This window comes from Canis lupus, chromosome 23 (genome assembly GCF_048164855.1).
Source record: "Canis lupus baileyi chromosome 23, mCanLup2.hap1, whole genome shotgun sequence".
In the NCBI taxonomy this organism is placed as follows: domain Eukaryota; kingdom Metazoa; phylum Chordata; class Mammalia; order Carnivora; family Canidae; genus Canis; species Canis lupus.
The window spans coordinates 29,271,831-29,299,193 of record NC_132860.1 but is presented as its reverse complement, the minus strand read 5'-3'; the positions used below and the strand labels follow the sequence as shown (position 1 = coordinate 29,299,193).

At 57.8% G+C, this 27,363-nt stretch overlaps 1 protein-coding gene across 1 annotated transcript; it reads left to right on the top strand.

Moving 5' to 3' along the window:
• Positions 1-9,301: 9,301 nt before the first annotated feature.
• On the top strand, positions 9,302-26,393 carry WNT11 (Wnt family member 11). Its single transcript, XM_072794672.1, has 5 exons — positions 9,302-9,455; positions 16,283-16,518; positions 18,082-18,359; positions 21,020-21,312; positions 25,546-26,393. The coding sequence occupies exons 1-5, from the start codon at positions 9,373-9,375 to the stop codon at positions 25,718-25,720; spliced, it is 1,065 nt and encodes a 354-aa protein (XP_072650773.1). The 5' UTR covers positions 9,302-9,372; the 3' UTR covers positions 25,721-26,393.
• The last annotated feature ends 970 nt before the right edge of the window (positions 26,394-27,363 follow it).

Below are 27,363 nucleotides of genomic sequence, written 5' to 3'. Positions count from 1 at the left end.
CAGAAAAGGAACTAACCTTTACCAAGGACTGATTGTGTGCAGAGCATTTTACATATATCATCTCTTTAAGCCCCACAGCAACCCTAGGAGGTACATTTCACCACTCAGTCAGATGAGATGACTGAGGCTCAGAGACAGGAAGTGTCTTGTCCAAGGCCAAACAGAGGTGGGGTTGTGGTTAGAACCCCAAATTGCATGATTCCAGAACCTGTGTTTGTTTGGGGCCCTGATGGAAACACATCCTCAAGGGGATAGGGTGGCCGGCATTCTGTGTACATGGAAATACCTGCTATTACGGGAGGTTGTGCTGCCCTGCAAATGCCAGGGACCACTGTGATATACCTGAGGCCATCTTATAGGGTAGGGGATGTAGGAAAAGAAGCAGGACCATCAGAGGAGTCATAGGTCTCTGCTCCAGAAGGAGGAGAACCTTCTCCCAGGTGGAGCTCTCCCACAACGGAAGAGGTTGTCCTGGAGGGAGTGAGTTCCCTTCCCTTGACATTTGTAAACAGAGGCTGGGTGAGGACATTGACTCACTCATTTGGTAACTTTGGAGCAACCCTTGTTGGCAGGCCTTGATGGAGTGCCAGGGATGCAGCGTGGGCCAGACAGAACCAGTCACTGACCACATGATGTTCCCAGAGCAATGGAGACATTTTTAGGGGCTCTGGTGGCCAGAACGTCAGAGATAGGCCAGGGTGAATGGCCAGACTCTGGATTCTGGAATGACCGTAGACAAATGCACATCTTTTCGCTTTTTCACTAGTGAAGCCTGGTCACTTCAGGCAGCTCTTGCCAGGTAACAAGCCATGTCAAAATTTAGTGGCTGAAAGGAACAACCGATGGATTCTCCTGATTGTGTGGGCTGACCGGCCGCGTCTACTGCTCTCACTGGGCTTGCTCCTAGGGCTGCATTTGGCTGGTGGGTCAGCCAGGCCTGGGTTCTGCTGCACTGGCTGTTCGAGGTCAGCTCTCTCTCTGGCACGACCCGTATCAGTTGATAGCCCAGCCTGGGCTTCTGACATGCAGCTGAGGTGGGCTCCGAGGGCAGCACAGGAGCTGCAAGGCCCCTGATGTCTGGGCTCCAGAACGCACACAGATCTGTCACATGCATGGGTCTGAGCAAGTCATGAGCCGGCCCAGATCAAGGGGTGGGGAAATAAACTTCACCTCTGGATGGAGTCACATTTCAAAGGGGTGTGTGTGTCCTGGGAGGAGAGGATTTGGTGCCATTCATTACAAACTACCTCACTAGCCTTCCCAGAAAGAGTTCAGGTCAGTGACAATAACTAGATGGATTGTGAGTTTCGAACAGCACTTGGGCGGCGGGGGGCGGGGGGCTGGCAACCAGCAACCCAGTACCAGCCCCAAATCCTGGGGAGTACAGCTGTCCCTTCAGGTCACCAGCCACCCCAGTTTCTCCTCCAGCTGCACGAGCCCATCGGGGTTTCTTCTGTTTAAGCTGGCTGGGGTTGGGTTTCTCTCTTGGGAGTTGAAAAAGGCAGAGAAACACAAACATTGTCTCCTGAGCAGTCACCACTACAACCAAACAATTGAGAGTTGAAAGCGGCCTTTCAGAAGTCACACCCTCTGCAGACGTGACTGTGGCGTTTTGCCCTGTGCACCCAGGAAAGACAACTCTTGTCTGACTCCAGCCCCTCAAGCCTGTTCCCTGAGGCTCGTAGAGTCACAATCCCTCCCCCCAGGTACCTGAGGAAGAGGGGGCACGAAACTCCCACCCCCAGGCTATGGGCCCTGCAAATGCCAGTGCAGCCCTGGGTTCACAGCCAGGTTCCACCACTCAGGAACTGCAGAACCTTGTAACAATTACTGGACAGGTCTGGGGGTCAGTGTGTTCCTCTGCAGAGCAATGCCGGGCTCACCCACAGGCACAGACGCCACCTGGCACACAGTAGGTGCTTGCTCAGCCAATATCACTTCTTTCGTAATGTTATCTCCCAGTCATCTTGGAGACAGTGGTTTAAAGGTGTTTCCATTTTGCAGACAATGAGACCAAGTATCACAGAGGCTGAGTGACTTGACCAGGGTCACACAGCAGGTAAGTGAAGGACAAGAATCTGAGAGCCAGGCCCAGGTATTCTGCTGACATGCCTGCCGCTCTTTGATCACCTTCTGCCTTTTTCTGGAAGATGTGGTCTCAGGGGGGATGCCCACCCCAGCTCCAGGGACACCTGAGCTGAGTTTCTCTCCCTAGAGCCCTGTTCACCTGCCTTCCCAAGAAGACCTTTTAGAAGGTACCCCAGAGCTGGAAAGAGCACCCTTTGGTCTCAGGATCACCATGTCCATAGTTCATCCTATGATACAGGTAAAAGTCCAAGAGATCCAAGACCTGTGTTCTGGAGCTGAAAAAGCCCTTGGGGGTTACCTAGTACAACTCCTTCACAGATGAGGTGACCGGGGCTCAGAAAACAATGATCTGCTCTGGAATAGCAAGCTACTGCCAGGGCTAAGGCCTACCCCCAGGTCACCTGTCTCTCCATCCAGGGCTCCCAGAAACGGCTGATTCACCTCACCATCTCCACCAAGGCCTTAGTCCCAAAAGAGGGAAGCTGACAGGGGTGGAGGGGGTCAGCAGATGAACAGAACTGGAACAGTAGCTCCCGGCTCCGCCCCCACTCCCCCCCCACTCCCCCCCTCACTGCGCAGTGGTGGGGGAGGGAAAGGCGTGTGCCCCTGACCAACAGCAGGCAGGGGCTGAGAAGCCCGTAGGCAGGAAGCCCCCCAGCACGTCTAGGCGATCAGATAACTAGAATAACTGGGGGTAATTGAGAAGGAAAATATATTAACATCTCCAGCAAGCAGCCGCCAAGAGCATGCCCAGCCAGCCTAGATCACAGCCTCCGTCCCTCTGTAGGGGAGCCGGCAACCCGCGCAGCCAGCACAGCCTTACAGCCTTGACACACCTTGGCCCTAGAGGAGCCCCTGGACAGAAGAAAGGAGAAGGAAAAAGAGAAGGGGGGAGGTCAGTTGGTTCTGAAGATGAAAAAAGCTTTTTCTCACAAGTGTCTCTCAGAATCCCAGAATGTCTGAGGTGGGAAACTACTCCCCATATACCAATGGGGAGCCTGGGGTACAGGGAGAGGCGTACCCCTCCCCCAGGGCCTCCCGTGACTGAATCCAGGGCTTTGCCACCACTTTATGCCTCCGCTCCCCTCCCAGGGCAGGGTTTTCAGCCCTCTCTAATGCCTGGGTCTTGATTCACAAGACAGAGCTGAGCATCAGGGAGGGAACAGGAGAGCTCCAGGCTGGGCTTCAGGAATTCTGGGACTTTCTCCTGGCTTCCCTCAACTCCCTTCAGACAGTGGGAAGTCACAATCCTCCCATCAAGCTGATGGCCATCAGCTATCGTGTACATGGGGCCAGAAAGACCCGGGTTCAGATATCAGCTCCATCACTGGCCAGTCCCACTCTTTTGAGCCCCAGCTTCCATATCTATGAAATGGGGATACTAATTCCATCTTGGAGGATACAGAAGATTTGATGGGATTGCATTATTCCCATTTTGTGGATGTGGAAATGAACACTCGGGGATTTTAAGCAACTTGCTCAAGATCACACTGCTAAAAATAAAATTGGGCAAAGTTAATATTGGAGCCAAACTGTGTGACTCCAAAATGCTTTCTGTTTCTATTCTAGCTGGGAGCCCGAAGATTTCTGGCTGAAGGACTGTTTATCCAAATGTTTGCAGGCAACTCAGGTAGCTTCTCCCTAAGCAGAAGGTTAGACCCAGGCGAGGGTCCATCCCAATTGGCCAGAGGCCCCTAGGAACAGCTCTGACCAGAGTACCTTGGGGTGGGAGAGCTAAGGACAGTTTGGCCTCTGGATGCCTGTGTCTCCAACCTCTTAGGTGGAGCAGCCTTGTCCTTCCCATGCAACACCAACCACCCCTTTTCTAGACACCCGATCCCCCCAAAACCCCACTACCTTCCTGCAGCTTTTATAACCCCTAGCCTTCCACATGCTCTGGGAGAGGAGATGGGGGTGTCCCAGCCTGTGTTCACAAGGACATTCCTATGACTCTATGCAGGAGTGTCTGTACATTCGGTGTTGCATGCTTGGAAGCTGCATGTGCATTTGTACTGTGTGCAGGGAAGCACATCTATGGGCATGAATTGGGTGGGGGCACTTATGTTTGGCCTCATCTTGAAGATGTCTATGGCCGTTTCACTTGCATCTGCTACTGAATGTGTGTGGGCATATGGTGTGTGCAAGTATCTCCTGAGTGTGTCCTGGTCACGCGTAGGGTGATATGTCCCAGCCCTGTTCACGAGGGGGACTGGCTGTCCATGTGCAGAGGGTATTTGTATGGTTGAGAGCCTGCAATGGGCTCTGTGGGCCCAGGTGTGTGCATGTAGATGGTGGGACCTGCAGCCAGACTGCGGCAGTCTATGGGTGTCACTTCACGGGCAGTTGTGAAGAATGGGGAAAAGCGTACCAGGTCTTTTAGGGACCTGAGACAAGCCCCCTTTCACTAAGTCTCTATTTTCCTTCTACTAATGAACTAGATTATCCTTGAGATTATGCTTGGGACTGAGGCCCCTGGGGTTGGGGCAAACAGAAGCCATGAAAGCTCAGCACCTGACTCTGCAAGTTAGAAACGGGAGAGGGGGCTGTAGGGTCAGCCAGAAAGGCCAAGGTGTGTGTGCGAAGAGGGATGGGCACTCACCTAACCAGTCCCAGGGAAGTTGCTTAGAAACACAGCCCCAGCCCCAGGCCGGGCCTATGCCAGATGGGAAGCAGCTCCCTAGTCCCAATTGGTTTCTAAAACCCAGTTCTCGGCTGGTAGCCCCCTGCGGACCGGAGGCGAGGCGTCGAGAAAACTCCCCTCCAGTCAGCCCAGAGGCTGGACATCCTGCCTTCTCAGGCCGAAGGTTCACAGCGTGCTTCCCAGCGCAGCGGGCTCTTGCTTCTTGTCCCCGCAGCAAGCTCAGAATGGCTGATCCCTTTTCCAGAACTAGAGGACTAGAGAGATCAGCCCCTGGAAGGCCGTCCTGGGACGCCAGCGCGGTTCCCCGCGACCCCGACGCCCCAGGTAACTGGGCTGCAGGACGAACGCCTAGTGGCACCCGCCGGGCTCCAGGCGGAGACCGCAGTGGCCTTCCCTTCCTCCTCGGTCCCACCGGACGGGCTGAGGCTCCTGGCTCGGCTTGAGCGAGGGTTAGAAACCTGCGCTACCGGGGCCCCACGCGCCGCAGGCCCGCAGTAGGCGGGCGCACGCACGCTCGGAAGCGCCAGCTACAGCGAAGAAGTCCCCGCTCGTAACTCAGCGGGGTGCGAGGTTCTCCGCGCCGCCGGCGCCGCGGGTCCAGGCGTCCGCGGGGACCCGCCCCCGCCCCCCGCGCGCGGCCGGAGCCACCCGGTGGGGTTTCTGCGCGCTGACGTGGGCGGATCAAAGCGGCGGCCCGCGCCTTATAAAGCCGTTTGGGCGGACCGCGCCGGAGACCGCGCGGCGCGAGGAGGAGAGCTCCGGCGAGCGGGCGGGCGCAGGCCCCGGAGCCCCGCGCAGCCCCGAGCAGCCCGGGTCCGCGCCGCGGCCAGTCCTCGCCGCCCCCGAGCCGGCCGCGGTCCGCGGGGACCCCGGGCGTCCTTCTGCGGCCGCTTCGCGAAGAGGGCGCCCTCGCCGCCTGCCCTGCCGGGAGAGCGCTCGGGTCCGCGGGGGGCCGCGCTCCCGCTCCCCGGCCCGCCCCGGCAGCGCGGCACTCGGGGCGCGCGGGGCCAGCGCCCCAGGAGGTGAGCCGTGACCGCGGGCCGCGCGCGGGGCTCCGCGGGACCCGCTAGGGCGGGGGCGTCCGAGTCCGGGGGGGGACGGCGCGACCCCGTAGGCACCGCCTCGCGGGTGAGCCCCCCAAGGCCCCCTCCACACCTCCCCTCCGCGGTCCTCCGAGGAATCCCCGGGAGGGGCGCAGCCGCGGGGTCGGGGGGCTTCCCCGGCCTCTACGCCGGGGGTGGGTGGTGCGGATGGTGCGCGCCGCTGCCAGCCTTCCCGGCCGCGCCCCCGAGATCCGACCCTCTCTCTCCCCTCGCCCGCGAATGAGGTCAGGCCCGAGCCGTCCCGGGGGTGGGGGACCTGGGTCGTGCGGCTGGGCAGAGGGTGTGTGTGGCCGGGCGGGACGGGGCGTCCAGACGCGGAGAGAACCACCGCAGCTCCTACCAACTTGGCGGGGTGGGGGCGGGCGCCTCGCTCTCAGACCGACTCCCAAAGGCGGCGGGGGAGGGGGAGACCTGGGACTTTGTTTACAGACCTGAGCTCCGGGCTGGGGGGTGGGGAGGAGGAGAGTCCTGTCCCGGGACCGGAGGCACATCTGGAGCCGCCGCGAACATCTGGCTGAGCCCGCGCAGGAGCCCCACATTGCCCACCTCCTAGTGCGGAGGTGTCTCCATGCCCCCGAGGGTGCTCAGGCTCCCAGGGTGCGGCTCCAGAGGGGTGGCGGGAGGTGCCCTGGCTTCTCCCACCCCACCCTTCCCACTTCCAAAATAACCCGTCTCGCGGGTCACCCGGCGCATCGTTCGCAGCGGAGCAGACAGATTTCGCAAGACTCCCGGCTGGGGTCAAAGCCGGGTTGTGGGCCCGGCCTAGCCTCGCGTCGCAGGTAACCTTGAAGCGGTCGCTCGGCGTCCCCGGCTCGCAGGGTCGGCCCTGCCAGCTGCGCGGCCCGAGGCTGCAGGCCCGGCCCGCGCCGACCTTGCGCGCGGCGTGGACGCTGCCCCGAGCGCGGTGCCCGCTCCCGGCCCAGCGCGCGTTCGTCCCAGGACGGGAGGCCCGGCGCGGCCCCGCCGGCTGGACTCGGACTCGGCCGCCCTCGCTGCGGCGTTTCCGAGGACTTTCAGAGCCCGAGCCTTACAGCCACCTGTTGAGCGGGATGCGGCTGCCGAGCTCACGGTGCACAGCCCGGGCGGCCACCTCTCTCGCCAGCTGCCAGCGGGGTAGCCTGGGCCTTGGCCGCAGCGGGGGGAGGAGGGACAGCTCGTGTCTCCCGAGGACTGCGCCTTGACACAGGCCCCCTGCGCGCCTGGCCCCAAGGGGGCTCCGCGCTGGTCCGGAGCGGAGGGTCGAGCAGTTCGGGCCTGACCGCGGCAAGCGACGTCCTCTAGAACGATCCGCACCGAGAGGGCGCTTACTCTGCGCCTCATCCCACGCCCAGACGGGGACACCCGGGCCCAGGAAGAGGAGGGGACTTGCTCCAAGTCCCACGGCGCGGGAGGCAGCGGCGGGTCCCACCTCCAGCCCCCTGGCGTAGCGCCCCCTGGCGGGCCGGGGGCTCCGGGAGGCGAGCGCGCCCTGACCCCGCGCAGCCCGCGCCGCTGTCCTGGACGCCCTTACAAGGGGCAGGAAAAATCCGTCCGGACTCAGGGGGCCGGGCCAGGCGTTGCCTCTCCCAGCCACGAGCTGGGTCGGTGCAAGGAGAAGCCCGGGGCCACCGGGCCTCTCAGAGAAAGTCTGGAGTAGCTGTGGGCCTGGGTCCCCGTTTGCGGTGCCCCGGGCGGCCCGTCCGCGCTCTGCTCCGTCCGCGCGCAGTCCCCCCCCGCCCCACTCCGGAATGCCGGGCGCCGGGCGGGGGTGGGGGGCCCACATTGCGGGGGGAGGTGGGGCCAGAAGAGACAGCGACTGGAGTTTGGATGCTCTCCCCTCCCCCCGTATCCAGCCGATATACTTCTGGTTCTCAGGAGCGGGGTACACCCTCGGCGCCGTAGGACAAAGCGTTTGGATGCCCGCTGGGCGGGAGGAGGGGCCCAGAACCCCGACTCGGCACGTTTGGAGTGCGCGCCTCGGTGTTAGGCGCCTAAAGTGCGGCTGGGTAGGAGGAAGGAGAAACGTAGTTCAGGGTTTTCTCCCTGCCTCCCTGGGTTGGGCCGCGGGCTCAGAGGTGTGCGGGGGGCGCAGACCCGCGAGGCTCCTGGGCGGCTTCGAAGGCTTCGGGAGATGCGTGGGCCAGTCCAGGCCCCGGTTCCGTAGAGGGGGACCCCGAGCCTGGGGGCGGCGGCGGGCTGGCCGAGCACGCAGCCGGAGGAGAACGCCCCCTTCCCGCTCCAGCGCCCCCTGGAAGGCGGGCGCCTCCTTTCCCGACTCCCCGAGCCCTTTAGAAAGGAATCTCTTTGTCTCTGCTCCTCCCCCGGGAGAGGGCCTGGAGCTGCGCTGGTCTCCGGGAGAACGCCAGGTGCTGGTAAATCTGGGAGAAGCTGGGAAGGGAGTTAATGAGGTGAGAATGAAGAGAGGGAAGACACACACGCACACACGCGCGCGCGCACACACACGCACACACACACACACACACATACACACAAAGATGAAGAAAAGTAAAAAAACCCGAGAAGCGGCCCTGCGACCTGCGGGCGGGCGGGCGGGGTAACGGTTGCTCCGCGGCCCCAGGTCGCCCCCTGGCGGCCACAGGCGGCGTGGCGTCGGCCCCGGGAGCTCCGCCGCTTAGCTTCGGCCAGGCTGGCCGGCTTTGGCTCCCGCCCGGGCACCACCCGGCCGTCTGAAGGGGGGCCGCTAGGCGGGGACCACTGTATGAACACCGCTGCCATTTCATTTCTCATCCTCCCCTCCACTGATGCCCACAGCAAGCCCCCACTTCCTAGTCTGAGCATCGGTGGACTCATAGGACACCTGGGAGTGTAACCAACGCCGCCGTTTCACATCCCCGGGTCTCAGATTTCTTACCTGTGAGATGGGGGCAGGGGTGGTACCTGTCTCCCAGGGTTGCTGGGAGGAGCACATGCGATCATGCGCTTTCTTTATAAAAGGCGAATTTTGTCCGAATCACAATTGTGTCCTTCGTGTACAGAGAAGGTAAACTGAGGCCCAGAGGGGAAGGATTGCCACGGCCCTCCCTACTGACTAGTAACTATTTCGGAGATAACGCAGATCCTGGGCGCTCGCACGCGCACCCGGCCTCGGCCCTGCCCCCTTTCCTCCTTTCCTTTCCGAGCCTCCCGAGGTCTGGTTGGGCCCGGCTGCTCCCTCCGCCTCGGTCTCGGACCCGCTCGCTCCGTCTCTCGGGCCCGGCCCCGCCGCCCCCGTCCCGATCGCGGGCAGCCTGGAGCCCAGCCGGGGCCGCGCTCGGCGACACCGAACTCGAGCCAGACGCCGGCCACGTCCCGGGCTGTGCGGGGCGGGAGGCGACGCCCGCCGCGCGCTCGGCCTCCCCGGCCCGACCCCTCCTTTGTAATTTGAATAAAACGCGCCCCCCCGCGCCCGCCCCCGCGCCCGCCCCCGCGGCCTCCGCCCCGCGCGCCGCCTTAACCCCCGCCCCGGCTCTCCCCGACTGCAGGCGGCGTGCGCGGGGCCGAGCGGCGGACCTGGTGCAGCAGCTCCCGACGGTGCGCCCCGAGCGCGCGTGCCGCGCCACCATGAGGGCGCGGCCGCGGGTGTGCGAGGCGCTCCTCTTCGCCCTGGCGCTCCAGACCGGCGTGTGCTACGGCATCAAATGGCTGTAAGTAGGGACCTCGCGTCTGCGTGGTCGGGCTGGGGGACAGGCGGACGCGGGCAGCGGCTGATGTTAAGGGGGCTCCCCGGGGACCGGGTGAGTGCCCAAGCCCCAGGAGCGGGAGTTGGCTTGGGGGTCGTGGGCAAGTCACTCTCCTTACGCCTCCTTCTCCTGCTCGTAGAGTATTGGCCTCACCTCCCCAAGGGTCGTGAGGCAGGAGCGAGACAGGGCGTGCGTGGAGAGCTACAGAGTTGCCCTGTCCCTTGCGCCAGACCCGTAGAGGGGCAGATGGAAAAAGACAGTATGGTCCGGGGGCCCAGTCAGGAGGGTCTGTGCCCCTGCACACGGGCCTGCTCAGTGTTTCCTCGTGGGTCTCCTGACCCTAGCTGAAGATCCTCAAACAGTCCCGACCCCTCCCTCCACCTGGGTGACCTTGGGGGAAGTGTCACTCAACCTCTGGGAGCCTCCACGTCCTCTCTCAAAGGAGGGCAGGAGTCTCTATCCTCTATTGCACTAAGGTCAGATGAGAAGCGGCTCATGAAAGAACTTCTTAAACTGTCAGATGCTGTGCACATGTGAAGGGTGTTCCTTTAGATAGAAATTATTAATGGGCCGATAGGTGGGAGCCGGGGGCTCTCTTCTACCCCGCAGAAGCAGAAGGGAGTGCCTGCTCTGTGCAGGGCTGTGCACGCACGCAGGGGCAGGGGCGGCTGGGGAGAGAAGTAAAACCCAGCCCTTTCCTGGAGGAGCTGCCCTCCGGACTTCAAGAGATAAGCCCAGGCCGTAAATAACTCCAAGTGCCCTAAGAGTGACCAGGGTGGTGTCGTGGGGGCCCAGAGGAGGGGAGACCACCTGGTGGGGGGACACATACTTTGGACGCTGGGGTGAGTTTTGAGGGGCAGTGTTCCTAGGTTGGGCCTGAGGAGTCTCTAGGAGTTTGGTGGGTGGGGGCGGTGGGGAGGAGGGCACTTTGGGTGGAGGGACTCCCTGAATGGTGGGGACATCCAAGACAGGACTGGAGCTGGGGGATGGGGAGGCCGTGCAGATAAGACAGGCAGGGACAGATCATGGGGGCTGGGGAGGGGTTTATGAGGAAGGTTCGCGGATTAGCTGCAAGCCTGGGCGATTGTGGCTGCGCCGCCAGCAAACAGTCCTGAGGTCACTGGCCCTGCCCCGGCTGCGGCTGAGTTACCGATTAATTGGTGATTCAGGAGGGTAACCCCATCTTCTTTCTTGCATTTCATGTTTGCAAGAAGTCTGGGCTCAGCAGCTCTTCTCAGCTGCTTCCGATTAGTTCTGTGAGACATTGGCCACCGTCTACTGCCAGTACCTGGCACCGTGCTAGCTGGTGGGACCCTCTGATCAGAGCGTCCAAGTCCTCTTCACCCACCACACAATTTTACAGATAAGGCCACTGAGGCCCTGGGGTGGGGGGAATGATTTGCCAAAGAGCATTAGGCACGTCAGAGGCCAAAAGCTAGGCTTGCTCCTAGAGCATTGTGGGGGACAGTGCTGTCCTTCCCACACCATGGTGAGAATGCTGAGGCTCTGACAAGTGTGTGACTTGCACAAGCCCCCATGCTGGCATGTGGCCAGGGAGGGCCTAGAATAGATGGCTAGCTAAGCCCAAGGTCCATGCAGTCCCCCACTGCATAACCTGGCTGCTACAAAAAGGGATACGACTCAGTGTCTGCCTTATAGGAGCTCCTAGCAAAGTGGATTTTGGGCTGTGTCCTAGGAGAGAGAGTGTGGGAGCCCAGAGGAGGAGCAGTTAGTTCCATCTGAGGGAGGTGACTTTGGGCTGGGCTTCAAAGGGTAGGTAGGATTTTGATGGCCAGGGATGGAATGTAAAGCAGGCACCTGGGCAGGAGGAAGAGCAGGAACAAAAGCAGAGGCAGGACAGTGCACAGGGGAAAGCAAAGAAACCAAGAATTGTAAGAGCCCACTTCTAAGTCCCCAGACTCTGTTCCAAGAGCTTCAGTCACTTAATTTTGATACTATTCTCATGAGGTAGGTGAAAGTCCTGTCACTAGCATTTTATAAATAAGGAAACTAAAGAACAGAGAGGATCAGTTACTGACCCAGGGTCACACAGCTAGTTAATGGTGGCTGTGGGATCAGAACCCAGGCAGATGGGCTCCATTCAGCCAAACCCTTGATAATAGTTAAAGTCTTGCTGGAGCTAAAGATATAGGGAGAGACAGGAGTGGAGTTTAAGCATAACAACCGTGTGTTTGTGTGTGTGTGTGTGTGTGTGTGTGTGTGGCCTTGTTACATGCCAAGCACTGTTCTGAGCACTTTTATATATATTGTTTCATTTGGATCTCCCAGGAGGTGGGTTCTGCTCTCACCCCCATTGAATAGAACAGGAAATGGAGACACAGGGGCCTCTAACTCACAGAGTGTCACAGCTGGTAGGCAGTAGAGGTAGGATGTGGAGTTTGGGCATCTGGCTTGTGGCCTCTTGGTCTCAGGGAGCCACAGGACAATTGTGCCGAGGGAAGCGTACAGTGGGGCCAGGAGGTAGGGGCTCACCCAGGAGACTCAGCTGTCCTGGGGTTGTACCCCGGGGGTACTGCTGCCCTGGGCTTTGGAAAGGGAGCTGAAGGTGAAAGGGACATCGGACACAGAAATTGAAACCAGATGTGGCTCAGTGGCCCAAAAGGCCCACCTGTTGGGAGCCTGGGCCTCAGCCTGAGCTTTGCCAGTTTGTTAGCCACTAGCCATGCCTCAGCCAAGTCACTAGCTTCTGCCTCTCTGAGTCTCAGTTTCCTCATCTCTAAAATGGAAGTGAAAGAGCCCTGGCCTGGGATCTGGGAAGCCTGGGTTCTGGCTTGGCTCTGTCTGATTGGCTGTGTACATGTTTGGGCAAGCCCAGTCCTTCTCTGGGCCTCAGTGTCCCCACTTGAATGATGAGATAGGGACACCAAACCCAGGAAGGGCCAGTGATTTGCCCAAGGTCGCGTGTTGGGAGAGCGGCTGACTTGGAGCCGAAACCCAGGTCTCTGCCCCTGAGCCACTCCCAGGAGAACTCTCGACTCCCAGATGGAAGAGACCTTGGCCACCACGGTGGCATCCTTGGCACAGGCCTTGCTTGTGAACTCTGTCCCCTTCTGTCCTTTCTTCTACCCTCTCCCCCATGTCCCCATCCCCTGATAAACCAAAATGTTTTCAATTAGGGATCTGCTGCAGCGAGGTAAGCCAGAGGAGATGTCCAGACGGGTAACTCCCCCGCCTCCTGCCCTAATCCTTGATTACCTCCCCGAGGGGGACTTAGTTAGAAACGGTCATTACCACTAATTACCAGATGACCGCATTGCCCTCCTCAGGAGTGGAATCCACCGCCTCCTGCTTCCAGATCTCCCGGCTCGCGTGCTGTGTCTGGCCCCTCTGCCTGCACCACTCTCTCCAGTAGCTCCTCACCCATCAAGCCTCTCTGGGGTGCTTCCTATCTGTCCTCTGCCCTCCTTGACAGTCTGTGCCTCCTCTGGGAGGCTCCTCTCTGGGGCTCCCCTCATAGCACCTCCTCTCCCCACCGACTGGGGAGGTGGAGGCTGAGTGACTCAGAGTGGGACAGGCTAATACCCAGAGTGGCCCAGGTCCCCGGGCAGCAGGAGCACAGAGCACCCCCCAACTTGGGAGCTGCAGCACATGGTACTCAGGAATTGTCTGCACTGAGCTCCCCAGGAAAGGGTTCAGCCTTCATTATCTAACTCGTGGCTGGAGCAGGAGCCCAGAGCAAGGACTCAGAAGGCAGCCACACTGCTTGCGTGCCTGGTGCCGTGCCGGGGATTTTCTGGCATATCTCGTATCATCCTTCCCATCGTGAAACAGAAAACTGGCTCAGAGGAGAAGAAAGAAAGTTGGGCAAGGATGAAGGGCAGAGCGGGATCCGGGCAGGCTGAGTGTTGGCAGGCCCAGCCCGGCAGGGAGCGAACCCGGGAAGGAGAGGCCAGGTCTACAGGGTTGGTATCAGGAGGAAACAGGGCATCCGTCTGTGTCTCCTCTGTACAAAGGGTGGGGGAGTAATCCCCCAGACAGACCCCGCTGTGAGCCAGGGATGGGGCACGAGGCGAGAGGAGTGCCATATGGGGAGTGCCGCGCCTGCGGGGATAGTGTGTCGGTGTGTGGGGGCAGTTAGCAGGGTGTGGGTGGAGGGCTGTACCAACCAAGAAACAGGCCGAGGGGAGGGCATCTATCTGCCTCTGTGTGATCACACCTCACCTGGTATAGGCTACGGGAAATCAGACCAGAGGTTCCCTGAGGTGACCTGGCATAGACAGGGAGGGCCAGGGAGGACCTGATGGCTCAGTTTAGGTCAGAAACCATGCCTTAGGTCTGCATCCGAATAGACCAGGCATTGACCTGCTCATAGTTTGGAGGGTAGGGACGCGCCGGGGGTAACAGTTAAGGACAGACTGCCCAGGATAGCCAAAATCTATCTCAGGTTGGGGTGGCACCACCCTAACTGGGTGGGGCATGGCAGAGAGGGAGAGGCAGGGGGAAACTGACTTATTAGGACTTAATGTAGCACCTGTTATCCCCATCAGCCTCTCCAAGACCTCTAGGAGTTCCCATCTGGTAGATGATGCTCAGAAAGGTACAGCAATTTGCCCAAGGTTAACAACAGCACACGAGGGCAGAACTGGAGCTAGAACCCAGGGCTTCTGACTCCCTCTAGTCCAGGATTCACTGGCAATAAGCAGAAGCAATCCCATTTATGAATGTTCCATATGTTTTTCTTAATGTTCCATATGTTTTATATGCATTATCTTATTGAAGTCTTGCCATCACCTTTTGAAGTGGAAATTCTCCTTTTCTTGTAACAGATGAGGACCATGAGGCACAGAGAGGTTGAGTAACTTACCCATGTCATACAGCTGCTCCCTAAACCTGGGCTCTTCCCCTGGGCCAGCCCATGAGCTGGAACATCTGGGTCATTGCCTTCTAACTGGGATAGGTCTGTGTAGCCACTAGACCCCGGGCTCCTTGAGGAAAGGATCATGTGTCGTGTTCATTACCAAATGAGGTCAAGAAGAGTTGGTGCTTAGTAAATATTTCTTCCACAAGTAGATCCAGTTCATTTATTCATTTAGATGTAGGAGCAAGGGGAAAGGTATTCCTGGCATCAGGAAAAGTCTGGGCAAAGGCAGGGTGGTGGGGCGGTCCCTGTCAGAGAAGCCAGGAGTCTGGTATGGCCAGATAGTAGAGCACACCAGGGACAGGGAGGGGACACTAGAGAGGGCTGGGGGACCAGGTTTGAGGCAGCCCTCGGCCTTGACTATGTGGGTGCAGACCACCAGGGCAGTGATTGCAGTAGCTCCCCTCGCTGAGCACTGAGCCGGTGTGTCAGCCCTGGGCAGAGCACTGAGGCCCACCGAGTTACTCCCCCAGGGAATGCTGAGAGGTTACTGGGCTAGGAGAGGCCAAGTGACTTGCTCAAAGTCACAAAGGGAATGACAGAGCCAGGAGTCTACCTTGGGCTGTGCTCTTGTTTAAAACGATCTCCCTTGGGATCTCAGGCTGGGGGTTCTGGGATCCTGGCCTCATCAAGTCTCAGCCCTGACCCCGAGTGAGGACTCTGGTGCTCGCAGCAAGCCGGGGCCCCCAACACTGTGACTGCAGATCGGCCTGTCCTTGCCCCTGCTTCCTCCAGGGTCTCTGCTGGCTTGCTGGGGGCCAGCTGACTCTGGGGCAGGGGATGAGTCCATGCAGAACCCTCTTGGGGCTTGCCATGGAGTCCCTGTAGTCTGTGCTTAGAGGTGCTGCCTGGTGCAGGACCTGGGAGAAAGGTGCATCCGAGATGTACCCCTGGTCCTAGAGCCTTGCAATCCCAGCGCCTAGAGTCTGGATCTGGGAAGCTCCTGGGTCCTACAACATCACCAGGGTTCATAGAGACCCCCAGGCCAGCATTTCCCAAAACATGGATGAGGTGAGCTTTTCTCAAAGAGCTTTGTGCTTAGCGGACTCCTGAGTTAAACAAAACCAAACCTTGTTGCTTTGCTGTGGGCCTTCTCAGGGCCTTTAAAATGTACATATGCATCAGTTACTCTCCAAAAGAGGACAGAGTACATCATGTTTCCCAAATGTGTTTAACCATGGATCCCTTTTTTTCAGAATGTCTCACTTTTCCATTCTGGGAAATAGTTTAACAGGTACAGACACTGCAGCCCAGAAAGGGACAGTGATTTATCTAAGGGCACACAGCAAGTTAATGGCTAAGTCTAATTTATCACAACATTGAGTGGCTCCTTAAATCCTCTAATAAATCACTTGCACGTGTGTGGGATTTTATAGCCCAATAAACGAGTTTAATAATTAAATGAAGGAATGTATGGTAAGCTCTTAACTCCTACTGTGCATCTAGTAAGTGCTCAGTTAATAGTATGTATTATGATGATGTTGACTGTAATAATGTAGCGCCCAGCGCGTGCCTGGCACATACAGGTGCTCCACCTTGACTGAATATTGAATAAAGGGTAGTTAATTCACAGCTGTGTGAGAATAAACAGGGAAGCGGTATGAGTGCTTTGTGAGGTGTATAGCTGTTCATGGTTAGGATAATAGTAAAGTGTAAAGAGGTTGGAGGGTATGATCCGACCTGAATGAGGGCCTGGTCCAGAGAGGGACAGTGATGTGCCCAAGGCCACAAGGAGCGGGAGGGGGAGCCATTGCTCTGCTGGGGCAGGGTCTTTGCGTCTTAGTCTCCCAACTCCTTCTAGCAAAGGCCCCCGAGCCCATTGAGGAAAGCTGGGACCAGGAGGGCAGGTGCAACGTGGCCCCTCACACTCTGTCTTTCCTTCCATTGGTTCTTGCCCTTCGGTGGTGTGTAGGGCGCTGTCCAAGACCCCGGCGGCCCTGGCGCTGAACCAGACGCAGCACTGCAAGCAGCTGGAGGGGCTGGTGTCTGCGCAGGTGCAGCTCTGCCGCAGCAACCTGGAGCTCATGCACACCATCGTGCACGCTGCCCGCGAGGTCATGAAGGCCTGCCGCAGGGCCTTTGCGGACATGCGCTGGAACTGCTCCTCCATCGAGCTTGCCCCCAACTACCTGCTTGACCTGGAGAGAGGTAGGGAGCCGGTGGGGGCTGCTAGGGCCTGCAGAATGCGCCCAGGTGGGGATGGATGAATTCAGGCATATGCATATGTGTGTTTAGATAGGTGGGTGAATTCATGGATGGATGGATGGGTGTTGATGGCTGTGTGATGGGTGGATGAGTGACTGGGTGGGTGATGGATGGAAGCACAGAAGAGAATACAGGTGTGGATGGATTGGTGGATGAATTAATCACAGATATGGGTATCCAGGCATGAATTGATGAATGAATAAACACACAGTGAGTGAATATGCCAGTGTAGGGGTAGCACAAATGGTTGTGTACCCTAATCCCTAATGCATGAAGAAAGGATGGATGAGGCCCAAGAGGCCCTCGGGAGGGGAGTATGTAACATGAAGACGAGAGAGCCCACCCTCAGGCAGACAGGTGTGCCACAGATCATTCTAGACTGAGGTGCCTGCAGATGCTGTGAGATGCACAAAGTGAGGTAGGGTCTCCACTTACTGGCGCAGGTGGCTTCTGGGGGGGGGTGTTGGGGGTCTTGTGTACAGTAAAAGAGGTTTTTGTTGTGCAGAAGTGCCCCAATGTTTGTAATCTCTCCCCTGTACGATAACAGCTAAGGTTTGTGGAGCACATGACAATGCTTCCTTCCTTCCCAAATTATTTGAACTCTAGAGCAAGCCTGTGAGGTAGGTATTATCATTCCCATTCTACAGTTAAGGAAACTGAGGCTTGAGAAGGGAAGGTGACTTGCATGGACCTAAAGCCAAGACATCCAACAGCAGAGGCACATTGGGCTCTGTGTGGGTCTCCCAAGGCTGCTGTGACCAAGTTTCACAAACAGGGGCTTCAAACAACAAAACTGCATTGCCCATAGTTCTGGAGGCCCAAAATCTGAGATTAAGGTGCCAGCAGGGCTGTGCTCCCTCCGATGGCCCTGGGGAAGTTCTTCCTTTGTCTCTTCTTAGATTTTGGTGGCTGTCAGCAGCCTCCATGTTCCTTTGCTCACAGATGCGTCTCTTCAATCCCTGCCTCTGTCACGTAGGGTTCCCCCACCATGTGTCTCTATCCAAGGGTCCCCTTCCTGTAAGGACACCCGTCCTTAGGTTAGGGCCCACTCTGATCCAGTATGACCTCATCTTAGTTCAGTTATACTTGCAAAGACCCTGTTTCTAATAAGGTCATGTTCACAGGTACCAGGGGTCAGAACTTGACCCTGTCTTTTTGGGGGACACAGCTCAACCTACAGCTGGCTCTTTGCACACTCATCTGCCCCTCAGGTCTGAGTTCCTTTGAGGGGTAGCCCCTAAAACTGAGTGCAGGGAAGCAGGGGGAGAACCGGAATGGCGGAATGTTAAGCGTGTGGGAGCAAGGTGCCTGTAGGGGTGCAGGCCCTCAGGGCCTCTGGATGTGGGGGTGAGTTTGTGAGCGGGCGTACAAGTCAGCTACTGCGTGTGCGGGAGAGCCGGCTAGCGACAGATCAACGTCGCGCGTCTGCCCGCCACCTGTTGCAGCCCCTGCCCCTGCCGGCCCACAGAGGGGCCTGCCCCCCGCTGAGCCAGCACCTCCCCACAGGGACCCGGGAGTCGGCCTTCGTGTATGCGCTGTCGGCGGCCGCCATCAGCCACGCCATCGCCCGGGCCTGCACCTCCGGGGACCTGCCCGGCTGCTCCTGCGGCCCCGTCCCAGGTGAGCCACCCGGGCCCGGGAACCGCTGGGGAGGATGTGCGGACAACCTCAGCTACGGGCTTCTCATGGGAGCCAAGTTTTCCGATGCTCCTATGAAGGTGAAAAAAACAGGATCCCAAGCCAATAAACTGATGCGTCTACACAACAGTGAAGTGGGGAGACAGGTAACCACCCACCCCACCCACCCCAGATGGTTATGCTCATGCCAGTCGGCCAGGAAAGGGCCACCAGTGTGCCCTGATGGAGGGGGCGGCGGGGGGGCGGGCCCCGATCCGCCCACACTGGTGTGCTCCCCGGCCTCCCCCAGCTCTCCCCTTTCCAGCAGCTTGGGGCTTGCCAGGCTCCTCCTCCTCCTCCTCCTCCTCCGGGGGTCCACCAGGATTTGAATGGGAAATGCTGGTGGAGCAGAAGGAACACTGAGCTAGGGGTCAGGAGCTCCAGGTTCCTGCTTTGGCTCTGGCACTAAACTGGCTGTGTGATGTTGGGCAAGTCACTTCCTCTCTGGCCTCAGTTGTTTCTAGCTGTAAAATGGACTGGCTTGGTGCTCTCTAGTCCCCATTGGCCACCCTCCTCAGGCTCCTGCGGGGCCTCGGGCCGAGGCTGGGTGTGGGAGGAGGCATGGGGAGGGCTGGAGGATAAGAGCCTCAGCCTATGGGGTCTCCGTGGACCTAACGGGGTCCATCCAGCTCCAGAACACAGTGGGCCCTGCACGTCTGTTACCCCAGTGTCTCATTAATTCCTCGCCTAATTCCACTGAAGGTTGGGGTGAATGCATAAGTGAATGAGTGGACCTTTTTATTTTTAGAAGATAAAAAATCCACTTTATACTAATCTGAGCACCAGGCGCTGTGGTGGTGCCTTGAGTTTTCTGTCCTGTAGTCCACACACCCCCCTGCGAGGAGATGCTGCTACCCATCTCACGCGTGGGGAACGGGAACCTGAGGGGTGGAGCGTTGGGTGCAGATGGCATCTCATGGTTTCCCGCGGCCCCAGCAGCCCATTGTTCAGAGGCAGAAAGGGAGGCAGAAAGAAGTTAGGTGGCTCAGCCAAGGACACAGGGAGCGATGGAGCCCAGGTCTGCAGGACTCCAAGTCCAGAGGTTTCCACCGCCTCAGCTTCCTCTCTCACTGGTCTCCCTCAGGGAAGGATTCTAGGATGTCCAGGCCATGTTTGGATAGTTGGAGAAACTGAGGCCAAGAGACCCCATGGGCTTGTAGCAGGGCCTGGCCAGGGACCCAGGACTCCTGCCTCCCAATCCTACCGGCCTGCCCCTGTCCTTGGGAAGCCAGCCCCAAGCCCAAGAACCCAGCTTCACTCTTGTGCTGCTGGGGGAAACAGTCATCCCCTCCTGCCGAGCAGTCCAGGCAGGCTTCTCAGCCTCAGGGGTGCATTCTGCTTGTCCCTGGGGCCCTGATGCCGAGGATCCGGCCGCCCTGAGGCCATCTGCAAAAGGACCCGGTCCCCTCCCCGCAGCCACAGGACTCGTGAGGGTTAAATGAAGTAACAGATACGGCGTATTTAGCACTGGCCCATGGTGGGTGTCTGGAAGCTCTGGGCCCCTTCCCACCCATCTGAGCTGAGGAACTAAACATAGTTCACCTGTCGATGATGATTGAAGGGTACCTTGATGCCCTTGGGAGGTTGAATGTACCATGCAGTCAGGCTCACCTCCTTCCCGTGTTCTCCGCGGGCTTTGCTGAGCCAATTCCAGATTTTAGACCCAGTGAACCCCCTCATTCCCCACTTCCTGGTGAAGAAGGAGCCCTGGGACCTTGACCAGCTCCCGCACTAACTCACCGAATGATTTTGGTCAAGTCTCTGCTCGCTCTGGCCTCAGTTTCCCCTTCTTTCTAATGCAGGGGTAGGCCCAGAGGACCCGTAAGCCTTGCAGCTCCGCATAGGGCAGGCAGGAGGGCTGGCCCCGGGGCAGAGGGATCCGAGGGGAAATTGAGGCCCGAGGAAGGTGATAGGACGAAGTCATTTCAGAAGCCAGGGCTAGAGTTTCCCCGAGCCCCAGAGCTCAAGCCTCCCTGCTGCACCACAGTCATTAGACTAATTTTTCAAACCAGTGTTGATTTGACTTTTGTAGTTCACAGCACCCTTTCATACGTGTCCCCTCTTGAATCCCAGCAACCACTCTGCAAGGTAGCAATTATGTGCCTGCCCTGCACAGAGTAAGATAGAGGGGCTGACCGGGACGGGGCTCACTGGGGGGCTCCAGGCAGTGCAGAGGAAGGGCCAGCCAGGCCAGGGAACGTGCCCCCATGTGCTTACCTCCTGCCTCCCCTCCTCTCTCCCCCCTCATTCCTCTGCTTCCTTCCTTCTTTTTCCCCCTTTTATCCAACAAGGATTCAGTGAGCCCCAGTTTTGTGCAAGAGAAAAGCATGGAACAATTAAAAGGCTTGCCCTCAGACCTGAGTTCAGATCCCAGCTCCAGGATTTGCTAGTTGTGCAAACTTGAGCTTGAGACTTGGTCTCTCTGAACCTTTGTTTCCTCTTTTTAAAATGAGGAAAGTAATGGTACCTCCGGTGAAGAACTCTTAGAATGATTAAGCCATATTATGTATTGGGGCAGTTGGCATCTGTTATCCCTACAAATGCCATTCCCTTCATGTCCCTCCCAGCTCCCCCCAGGCTGGAGGAGGAGCTGAGAACCTACAACACTCTCCAGCTTTAGAGCCAAAAGCTCCCTCACTTGAGGCCCAGAGTAGTCAGTGACTCCCTGAGAGTCCCCAGCATGTGGGGGGTGGGAGGGCAGGGTCCCCCCGGGCAGGCCAGGGAGGGGACCCTGGCCGCCCAGCCCGACGCCCTCCCCTGTCTGCAGGCTCTGCGCGCCTCTCTGGAAATGAAGTGTAAGTGCCATGGGGTATCTGGCTCCTGCTCCATCCGCACCTGCTGGAAGGGGCTGCAGGAGCTTCGGGATGTGGCTGCCGACCTCAAGACCCGCTACCTGTCGGCCACCAAGGTGGTGCACCGCCCCATGGGCACCCGCAAGCACCTGGTGCCCAAGGACCTGGACATCAGGCCTGTGAAGGACTCAGAGCTTGTCTATCTGCAGAGTTCGCCCGACTTCTGCATGAAGAACGAGAAGGTGGGCTCCCACGGGACGCAAGACAGGTAAGGGTCTGCCGCCAGGGTGGCAGGGTGGGAAAGGGTCAGCTATGTGGCAGGTGCCCCATGTCAGCTCAAGGCCAGGCACATGGTCTTGCCTCAGCTGGCACTTGGGGAATGGAGTCCCTGCCCATGGATGGAGGGGGCCCCAGGAGTGCCCAGCAGAGGTGCCAGGGCCCAAGAGGGCCCCAGCAGAGCTCCTTGAGTGTATGTGGCTCAAGCAAGGAGCCCCTGGGCAGTGGAGGCTGGTGGAGGAGATGGGGAGAGACGGTGACCACATTGGGAGGCTGGCTGCCCCACATAAGACGGGTCCTCAAGAAGTGTTTGTCAAGTGAGTAAGTGAAGGGTCGATGTCATCTTGGCTGCTGGTTGGACAAATAAGGAACTGAGGCACAAGGGGGCAGCAGCCAGCCCACAGCCACGCAGGAAGTCTGCACTGAGCCAGAGACTGAAGCAGGCAACTGCTTCTCAGAAGGGCAGCGGGCGCAGGAGGCCTGCTTTGTGGACGGACAGTGCCCCCGTGTTCCCTGACACACATGCACCACCTCCCGGGCCCGGTTCTCTCCCCTTGGTCCCCAGTTCAGGAGCCGGGTCTGGGGTCCCAACAGCAGACCCCGTCACTACTGCTGAAGCGGGCTCAGGACAGGAGAAAGAGAACCAGGGGTAACCGCGGACCTACTGTGTACTGAGCTGGTGAGGATTCAGGGCAGCAGCATTTCCCAGAGATGGTTCTAGGGGAAGTTAGTCCTGAGATGCTGTAATAGAAATAGCTCTGCAATCAGATATGATTGGGAAATTCTCTTTGGCGATTTGCAAAGCACGAGAACATTTTAAAGGCTCGGAGGAATCCCACAGTAAAGGATCTGCCTAAGCCAACGTTTCCCAGAGGTGTTTGGCTGTGGAACTCTTTTATTAAGGAGCCCCTAATAGCATTCCACAAAACTAGTGTTCTGCGGGGTTAAAAGAATATTGAACCAGAGTGAGGGTGTCTGAGAACGTGTCTGGCACATAGTTGGTGCCCAGCCAGCATTTGCTTCCTCCGCAGCCCACGTTCCTGTCTCCAAGAGAGGGGGGCTGGTTTGGGGGGCTCCATCTTAACAGACCGGGGCAGCAGGCTCTGAGAGGAGGCCCTGGCTCCCATCTGGAGGCCAGATTGAGGGGGTCGGGTGAAGTGAAGATGGAACCAGGTCAAGCCAGGGAGACAGGAAGGAGCAAGAGTCTGGTCTGAGGCAGCCAGGGTGGGTGTGATGAGGATGGGGTGGGGGCAGAGAGATTCTAGAACCCAGAGAGGCTGGGAAAAGCCCAGAGCAAACAGAGGGTCTCCCCGGATCCATGGGGGCGATGTGTGTGTGTGTGTGTGTAAGGAAGGACAGTTCCCACCCCAGCACACAGCCTCCTAGCTGTGGGACCTTGAGAAAATCCCTTCACTTCTCTGAGGCTCAGCCTCGTCTTCTGTGCAAAGCAGAGGGGCGGCCGGCAGTCTCCAGTTGTACTTACTGAGCTGCTCCTCTGTGCTAGGCAGTGTCAGTCCCATGGGACGGGCTCATTAATGGTCTCCCCTCCCCGCCCCCGGGCTGCCGGGCCTCTGCTTACCCAGAGCCTCACTCTGCTTGCCCCAGGGCTACTGATGAGGAGGCCCCCTCACGCAGCATCACTTGCTCCCTTGTTTTCTCTGAATGCGTCCCCCACTTGCCACCAGGTTTCCCTCCATGCACAGCTCTCAGCCATTCATCTGAGCATGGGCTTTTGCAGACACCTGTATGGGTCAGCTTTCTGTGCAGTAACAAACAGCTCCAAAGTCTCAGGAGTATCACAGACACTTTCACATGTACTTATTACTTGAGGCTCTGGCAAGAATACGGAAGGGGGAGAACCAAGTGGTTGGATCATGACAGAGGAAAAAGCCCAAGGGTGAGGGAAGCCCCTGACGCAGCCTGGACATCAAGAAAGCTTCCTGGAGGAGGGGGAGCATGAGCTCTACTAGGTTGGGGGATTGGGGAGTATAAGGGGTTGGAGGTGAATGAGCTTTGTTAACTGTGAAAAGCATGTGCATGGGTGGCACCTCTAGAGGCTGGCTCCCTTGTTGGGAGGACAGTGTCCTGTGGCCTTCCTCAAACCCAGCTTGGTGAACTGAGGCCACAGCAGCAGTCAGCATTCCAAACCCCAGCTCTCTTGTCATGTTTCTTTCAGCGGCCCCTGCACTAAGGCAACCTGCCCTGGGCCCCTGGATCTTTCCCGAAGTTCCATTCTCCCAAGCTCCCCCTCTCAGGCACCACTGCAGACCTTGTCTGGTTCTGGGGCTGGCCTTCAGGTTTCAAACATCACATGTCAGGGATCTAGCAATAAAAATGAAACTCTTCCAGCTTCCTACCACCCTTTCCTGGAGGAGCTGTCGGAGACCTCCAGGATAAGACCAGGGGGCACGACTGATGTTGAGTGGTTGGACAGAGTCCCCTTTGTTAAGTGGCTTGCCTTGAGGCACACAGCCAGTAAGTGGCAGAGCTGGGGTTTGAACCTGGGTCTGTCTGACTCTGGGGCATATGTTCTTCCTGCTGTTCCTGGAACTGCTCGAAGCCCCTACCTGTGGGTCACCATCACCTCCTGACTCTCCTTCCCTGCACTCCCTCCTTCCAGCCCCGTGGCCTCCTCCTAGTCCAGGTCTCCGCCTCTCTTTCTCAGTTGCTCTTGGCCTTTCCTCTGGCCTCCCTACTTCCAGCTCTATACCTTCCATCTGTTCTCGCCACCTAGATGAGGTCAGGTCCTGTGCCTTTGCCCAGGCTGTTTGTTTTCTTTGCTCCCAACACCCTTTCCCTCCTTTCCATCTTACATTTCTGCTTGTCTTTCGTGACATGGCCTAGACGACCCTCCTCCAGGAAGCCTTCCCCGAACTCTCACAGAGCCCATGCTTGTACTGTGTGACTCTGGGCAGGCTTCCTCTCCGTTCTGTGGCTTAGCTTCCCCATCAGGAAATATGAGGGCTGAATTTGGTCATCCCTAGAACTCGCCCATCTCGGACATTCTGGGATTCCTGAGTCCACGTGGCTGTGAGGACCCAGCTGCCTCCCATAACAATATCCCTGCTAGCCTGAGCCCAGCTAGAGGAACTGCCAGCCTACAGCCGGATGGTTGGGTTTCCTAGGGACCTTCAGTGTTTTCTCCCACAGCCATGTGATTCGGAAAGAAATGCAACCCCTGGAAGCCTCTGGGTTCTCTGCCCTAAGGGTAGGGAGAGCGTGTGCTAAACTTGGTCTCAGGACCCCTGAGCTTAAGCCCTGCTTACCCACAGACTCTTGTGGGAACTTGAGCAAGCTTCTGCCCTTTACTAAGTCCATTACCATCTGTGCAATGGCCATAATCATTTCACTGACCCCAGGACCCTATGTGCCTCCTCTAAGATTAAATACTGGAGGGAGGGCAGCCCTGGTGGCTCAGCAGTTTAGCACCACCTTTGGCCCAGGGTGGGAACCCGGGATCAAGTTCCGCATCAGGCTCCCAGCATGGAGTCTGCTTCTCCCTCTGCCTGTGTCTCTGCCTCTCTCTCTCTCTCTATGTCTCTCATGAATAAATAAATGAAATCTTAAAAAAAAAATACTGGAGGGAAATGCTTGGCACATAGGGGCAAATGGTTGACAGAGCCTCTCTCTCAACGAACAGTGTGCCACATACTCACTTTGCCTCATATCCAGCATCATTTTGTCTGTTCCAGAATTTTCCCGGGATTCTAAATGAAAAAACTATCTTTACACTTATAAACTGTCTTTACACTATCTTTATAAATATAGCTATTTATATATCTTTAATATAATTAAAGATCAGATAGGAAGACAGGATCATTAGAGTGGTTAAGGCTCCTTCAGGTATTTAGAAGTAGGAGGAATAGGAAAAAAATGTCACCCCCAAGAAAACAAAACCCTCCCATCATTTTGCTACATGCTTGTTAGAAATCTAAGGAAAGGGGGGAGGGTGGACAGGGATACTCAGGGACAGGGCATCATAGGGATTTGGCACAAAACTCAGCATTAAAGGTAACCCCTGCCCCCTAAAAAGAAAGAAAGAAAGAAAGAAATCTAGGGAAAAGTGAGAAATACTCTCAGGGAAGGAGATTATTTAAAATTCTCCAAAGACCAAGACCCCTTCCAAGAGGAGCTGAGTGGGCAGCCGAGGGCAGCGGGAGGCTGCGGTCCCCCCGCCCCCAGGGAGTGTGCCCTCCCTAACCGCCCTTTCCCTCCCCCGCTCCAGGCAGTGCAACAAAACATCCCATGGCAGTGACAGCTGTGACCTCATGTGCTGCGGCCGTGGCTACAACCCCTACACAGACCGCGTGGTCGAGCGCTGCCACTGCAAGTATCACTGGTGCTGCTACGTTACCTGCCGCCGCTGCGAGCGCACAGTGGAGCGCTACGTCTGCAAGTGAGGTCCCACCTGCGCCCCCGGGACCCTTGGAGCCCCCTGCGCCCCCCACCCCGGGGCCCGGACACACCCCGTGGATTGTCGCTTGGGGATCCCAGATGCCTGGCATGGGAGGTGGCTTGTGCTTTGCCTCCACTTGGAAACCACCACTGCCAGGGACAGAAGGCCTGGCCACCCTGGAAGGAGGGCCCGGACATCAGAGGAAACCGACGAGATTAAAAATAACCTGGCAGCCCGAGCCGGGGAGTGCCCACGCGCTGCCTTCCAGGCCGGCCTCAGAAGCCAGGGCCATGGGTTTGGCAGGACTGGTATGGACTTGACCTTTCGCAGCCAGAGACACCAGCCTCCCGGGAAGGGGGTGCGGTCAGCTGGCCTTCATCAGAATGTTCTGCAGGCCCAGCCCTTGAGACCCCCACGCCGGCCCCAGGGTCTGAGCCTGCTGGGCCCACCACATGGAACCACTAGCTTGGGTTGTAAATGTTTTGTTTTTGTGTTTTTTTGTTTTTTTTTTTTTTGTTTTTTTTTGGTTTTGTTTTGTGTCTTCCTCTGGGATGTGGGAGCTACAGAAATATTTATAAAACATAGCTTTTTTTTGGGGGTGGCTCGCCTCCATTCCTCTTTATATATTTTATATATATATATAAATAAATATATATAATGATCTATATTTTAAACAAGCTTTTTAAACAGCTGTATGAAATAAATGGTGAGGGAACCCCAGCCCGCCCCTGCGGTCTATGGCCTCCTCAAGTGAACTCAGAAGGTCCTGAGGCCGCAGGGCAAACTCTCGGGTTTCCAGGCAGGGCGGCTTCCGATTGATGTCCCCAGCCCCCAGCTCCGGCCCTGAGCTCCCCGTAAGATCTCTTGGTCAAGGGCGCGGACAGACGTCTTGAAACATAAACCCAGCTGGCAGAGCCTTTGTACCTCAGGGACACACAGGCAGGCGTGCATAGCCTGGCTGTGTCGTCAGACCTGCTAAGCTAGCTTCAGGAGAAAACCTACTACGGTGGGGGGTGGGGTTGGGGAGGGTGGGAGTGGGAGGGAGGGGGTGCAGTCCACAGGGGTGGGGGGTGGGGGGGAGCTGGGGATCAGAACTCAGGGAGGTAGTGATAGACCCAGGCTCCTGCTAGCTTGTCCTGGTGGGTGTTCTGGGGGGGGGTCCCCTTCCTGACCTCAGTGTCCCCATTTGTAAACCAGAGGTGGTGAAAATTAAAGTTGGTGGTTGGGAACATTCCCCCCGCTACCACCCACATCCCCACCTCTGCGTGGGCCAGGCTGATCACAGTGGATGCAGTGAGAAGCAGTCGGAGTCCTGTCCTGTGTCAAAGGTGGAGTCATCAGGGATTTACTGTCTTTCTGGCTGTAGGGTGTCGGGCAAGGAGGGTTAAGAAGGTCGCAAGTGTTAGGTGGGGGGTACCTGGAAGCCCTGAGATGGGGATGGAGAGAGGGCTGGGGCTCAGACTCAGCCTACATGGAGACCGGGAGGTCGATTCAGTCCTGAGTAGAACGGGTGGGGAGAGGCTGAGATGCACATTTAGGCACCATCACAAAGAGGGCGGGTAGAAAGCAAAGGGGAGGCCTGGGCCTGGGCCATCTTCACTTCGGTGGTCAGGGAGACGGAGGGAGGAGGAGGCAAAGGCACTGGGA

Excerpts from the sequence above, each read along its gene's own strand:
- WNT11 (XM_072794672.1), top strand. The coding sequence starts at position 9,373 with ATGAGGGCGCGGCCGCGGGTGTGCGAGGCGCTCCTCTTCGCCCTGGCG. Across the intron at positions 16,519-18,081 it reads CCTGCTTGACCTGGAGAGAG|GGACCCGGGAGTCGGCCTTC; the intron begins GTAGGGAGCCGG and ends ACCTCCCCACAG. Across the intron at positions 21,313-25,545 it reads TCCCACGGGACGCAAGACAG|GCAGTGCAACAAAACATCCC; the intron begins GTAAGGGTCTGC and ends CCCCCGCTCCAG.